Source organism: Chrysochloris asiatica, unplaced genomic scaffold (genome assembly GCF_000296735.1).
Source record: "Chrysochloris asiatica unplaced genomic scaffold, ChrAsi1.0 scaffold00003, whole genome shotgun sequence".
Lineage (NCBI taxonomy): Eukaryota > Metazoa > Chordata > Mammalia > Afrosoricida > Chrysochloridae > Chrysochloris > Chrysochloris asiatica.
The window spans coordinates 22,010,701-22,015,819 of NW_006408521.1; the positions used below are offsets into that span (position 1 = coordinate 22,010,701).

The 5,119-nt window shown below is 37.8% G+C and overlaps 1 protein-coding gene across 1 annotated transcript in view; it reads right to left on the minus strand.

The window, feature by feature from the left end:
• Window positions 1–1,202: 1,202 nt before the first annotated feature.
• OPALIN (oligodendrocytic myelin paranodal and inner loop protein) overlaps window positions 1,203–5,119 on the minus strand; it is a 17,004-nt gene continuing 13,087 nt past the window's right edge. Inside the window, exons 5-6 of the mRNA XM_006831455.1 lie at window positions 4,124–4,180; window positions 1,203–1,379 (exon numbers count right to left, since the gene is read on the minus strand). Coding sequence (XP_006831518.1) covers window positions 1,203–1,379; window positions 4,124–4,180 — 234 coding nt within the window. The remainder of the gene's footprint in view (window positions 1,380–4,123; window positions 4,181–5,119) is intronic.

Genomic DNA, 5,119 nt, shown 5'->3' on the forward strand with positions numbered 1-5,119 from the left:
AGAGTCCCTAGCAAGTTTCTGTCAAAGTGCTGCACATGGCTTAAGGACTTTTGTCTACCGGGAAGAGTTCTTCTCTCAAGGAAAGGAAACTGTATCTTTAGCCTGAGGCACAAAGTTTACAAAATTTTATAAATTGACATCAGAGCTATCACGTCTTACTTAAAATATTAGGCAAAATATCTCATTGTAAAGGAAAACGTCATATTAATATGAACCATGGATCTCCCAGCATCTTGATGGTTAAATGCACTACCACAACCTCTATACTTGGAAATGGGGACTTGTAATCAGGAGGTTCAGGCTTTCATTGGTTCATATTTAAGTACAGGATCACATCTAGAGTTGAAATTTCATAGGCTGCTATCGGCACTTAGAATTATCTCGATATATAATCGAGAAGTTGGATCACAGATCATGGAGAAAGTTTGTCATAAATGTCATCAGCTGTTTGATTTTATCAAGCAATTTGAAAAGAGGAGGAGGTAAGAGGATGGGGAAGAGGAGAAAGAACTAACATTCTGAGTACCTTCTAGGTGTCAGGCACTATCCCTTTATTTCTTATTCCATCTTCCCAATAACCACATGAGACAGCTTGGAAAGGTCAACTTAATTCTCCAGAGTCATACAGCTGCTCAGTGGCAGGGCTGACTTGAGAGCCCACGGTCCTTCCACTGCTATGCAATGTGATCCAGTCATATGCTGCTCCTGTGGTCAGAAAAGCCATGGCTCCATGAGCTTTCTATCCTGAGATATTTACATTTAAAAAAATTAAACATATCCCCCTTTAATATTTCATTTACATTTCAGATTGGACTAAGCTAGCCTCATCCAATACTCCCATGGAAGTCAGGTCTGATACTATTTTTTGAAAAAAGAGTCATTAAAGATGAGAAACAAGTCTTTTCCCAAAATTACAAAGAATTGCAAATTCCTGCTGAGGTCAGGAATAAGACCCAAGGCCTCCTTCTAAATGTATAGCAACCTTACCTGATACTTCACTGCTTATTAAGCCAAGGATCTAAGAATTAGAAGCAATTTATCAGATATTCCCTAAAGAAACAAATCAACCTGAAAGTTTTCCGGATCTGCAAATAAAATTTCAATTGGTTAAGAAATAGCCTGGCATCCCTTCCCACTCCAATTATGAACTCCTGGGTTTTCAGCTCGGTTCCTGACCCAGGTATAATTCTTAACTAGCAGTATCATTCTAAACTCAGCCTGGGGAATAGCCACCACAATCCCTGCCTTCTCTCCATTTCCACAGGAGGAGGATGGTAAATGTCATCTGTGGGCTGCTCACTTCCTGTTACAGTCTTCACATATATGTGGCCTTCTTCTGCCACCAGCACGCTGTCATTTGTGGATGAGTGCCGAGGATTCTTGAGGAGAGAAAAAAAAAAAAAGAGTGTTGCTGGTTTTATTTGTTTGTTTTAATATAGCAGAGACTTCTGCTTTCATCCAAGATGATATAACAGCAACCAGATTTATCCTCCTGTCTAAAACAACCAAAATTGAGATAAAATATGAAAAAATGGATTTTAAGACCCTGAACTTCAGACAAGGAAGACAGGTGACCCTTGAGAGACCAAAAAAAAAAAAAAGGTCAGGCTTACAATTGCCTGAGTTTACTGCCTTGGAGAGTTTTCAGACAGTGGTATATGCCCAAGCATAGTCAGAAGGAAGATTTCCTTACTTGAGAAGGAGCTGAGAGTCTGTTGAGAACAAAAGAGCTTTAATTCACAGGGTAAAGTGCTAGAGAAGAGATAGCTGGACATAGAACTCCAAAGATGCACAAGCTTGGTAGGAGACTATCTGAGATGGAGCTAATCATCTAATAAGGGATAGTCCCTTGGTTGTTGTTGTTGTTAAGTGCCATGGAGTCGGTTCTAACTCACAGCCACCCTGTATAGGGTTTCCAAGGAGTAGCTGGTGAATTTGAACCACCCACCCATCTGGGGTTCAAAGTGACTTTGTAGTCTAGTGCTTATCCTACAGTGCCACACCAGGATTCCTTTACTTGGTGATAATCTTTGCTGTGAAATCTACTTTATTTGCTAGTAAGATGCTATTCAAGCTTGAGTTTGTTTAATGTTAGTTAGCACAGTATCTCTTTTTCTATCCTCTCACTTTTAATATATTTATGTTTTTATGATTAAAGTGAATTTTGTGTAGGCAGTTTTAAAATTCAATCCTTGCCTTTTAATTGAGGTCCATGTGCCATTTGCAATTAATGTGATTACTGATATTTGTCATTATTTTGTTAGCTGGCGTTAAGTTGACTCTGACTCACGGAGATCCCAGATGTGTAGAGTAGAACTGCTCAAGATTTTTAAGGCTGTGACATTTTGGTAGCAGATCACCATACCTGCCGTCTGAGGTGCTTCTGGGTGTGTCTAAACTACTTTCAAGGAGTAGTCAAATGCCTAACTCTCTGCACCACCTAGGGTCTCCTGGTTCATGATAAGGTGGTGGTGGCATGCCATGGAATCAGTTCCAACTCATAACAACCCTGAATAGGGTTTCCAAGGCTGTAAATCTTTATGAGAGCAGAAAGTCTCATCTTTCTTCTACACAACAGCTGGCAGCTTCGAACTGATGACATGGAAGTTAGCAGACCGACTCATAACCACTATGCTACCAGAGCTCCTTGGTCAATGATATGGTGAGGTTTAAATTTACCAACTTGCCATTCGTTTTCTATTTATTCCACGTGATACTATTACTTTTAAAATCTTAAATTAATTAATCAATTGTGCCCTTTTTTTTTGTCTTGGCTTTTCTTATCCTTTTTTTTCTTTCATATAGGTTTTTAAAGGATTTTACTGAATTCTGTGGGCAAAAATTTTTTTCATTTGGATTTATATTGGAATTACATATATTATGCAAATCAGTTTTGAGTTGATTGACATCATTATTGAATCTACTATTCTGAGCATGGTGTATAACTGCCATTATTTACGTTTTATTTGTCTCTTTTACTAAAGCTTTACTGTTGCCCATAAAGAGATTACATATTTTTGTTAGACTTTTCATCACTGTGATACTCATACATATATTCTATTGTCACTAAAAAAAAAGTATTTTTAAGAATTAATTTTTCTAATTGTTGTTGATATTTAGAATTACAATTACTTTTGGATACTGATTTTATATACAGTAAACTTGTTTTAAAAATCTCTTGTTGATTCTAATTATTTAACTATTGATTACTTGGCTTTTCTACATACATATCAAATCACCTCTAACAGCAATTTTGTTTTTTCCTTCTAGTCTTACACTTTTCTATTTCGTTTTGATTAGGAGTTTAAATACAATTGAACAGAGGTCTTATGAGTAACCATCCTTGTTTTGTTTCTGATCTTAAAAAGAATGCTTTCAACATTTTACCTTAGATATGTTTGCTGTAATTTTTAAAAAATCCTCTTTCAAGTTAAGGGTGTTCCTGTTCTGTTTTTGGCTTACTAAGAGTTCACACAGGAAAATACTGAAAGTGCCATGGGCTGCCAAAAGAACCAATAGATCTGTTTTGGAAGAAGTGCAGCCAGGGTGCTCCTTGAAGGCCAAGACTGCCAGACTTTGTCTCTCATACTTCAGACATATTGTCAGGAGGGACCAGTTGCTGGAGAAGGACATCATGTTTGGTAAGGTAGAGGGTCAAAGAAAAAGAGGAAGACCCCCAACGAGATGGATTGGCCAAGTGGCAGCATCGATGGATTCAAGCGTGGCAACAGTAGTGAGGTTGGCCCAGGATTGGGCAGTGTGTTGTTCTGCTGTGCATAAGGTCACTATGAGTTGGTACCGACTCAATGCACCTAACAACAACAACAAGAGTTCATATCAGAAATAGCTGTTGAATTTTTTTAAAAACTCTTTTCTCTTATTGAGATGGTCATATGAATTTTCTCTTTTAATTTGTCAGTGAAGTGAATTGCATTAATTGATTTTCCATTATTAAATCAACCTTGCATTTCTGTCCAGTCAGTAAGAATCCATTGAGAAATACCTGTGTTAAAATTCCACTCGGTAGCCTCTTACTACAGTGTGCTTTTCCTTTCAAAGCAAGCTTTAGAAGCTCTCAGCTTAGTTAATATATAAATGACAGAGATTACAAACGAGTTCTTACCTCAGATACCTTGGGATTGTCATAGATGTCTGAAATTTCACATGGTCTTTCATGTTCCTAAATTGGTACACAAACAAAGAAGAAGAACTGAAGGATCACAGCATTTAACCTGGACCACTGGTAGCGTAGTGGTTAAGAATCGGGCTGCGAACCGCAAGGTCAGCAGTTCGAAACTACCAGCCACTCCGCGGGAGAAAGATGAGGCTTTCTGTTCCCGTGAAGATTTTACAGCCTCGGAAACCCTATACAGGGTCGCTATGGGTCAGAATCGACTCGATGGCACTTAACAACAACAACAATAATTAAAATCAGTGATTCTTAAAACTGGAAGCATATTAATCATCATGAAGTTTCAAAAACAAAAATGATGTAAACGAACAGATTATGACTCTCCCTCTGTCCCCCTCAAAACAAACAAACAAACAAACAAACAAACAAACAAACAAACAAACAAACAGTTTGAGTTACTTTGAAAATAATCCCTTATGGGTAACTTTTTTATTTTTCCTGAGCTGCTCTCAGGACTCTGTAATTGTCTTTAGTTTAAAAAAAGTTTTATTATGTCTTGGCGCTTTACTTTTGGGGTCTATCCTCTTTGGCGATATATTTATTGAATGGCTATCTTCTCATCTTTCATCACGTTAGGGTATTTTTCACCCAATAACTCAGACAAAATTTTCTATGGGTATTGGGTTGTTGTTTTTTTTGTCTCATCCTGTTCTAGAATTCCAATCACACGTAAGTTATTCCTCTTGATGGTGTCCCACATAAATCTTAGGTTTTCTTAGAAATATTTTATTCTTTTTTTTTTTCTGATCGTTCCTTTGTTGTTGTTGTTGTTGTTGTTGTTGTTGTTGTTGTTGTTAGGTGCCATTGAGTCAGTACCAACCCACAGCAATCTTATGCACAGTAGAACGAAACACTGCCCAATCCTGGGCCAACCTCACTACTGTTGCCACGCTTGAGTCCATCGATGCTGCCACTTGGCCAATCCAT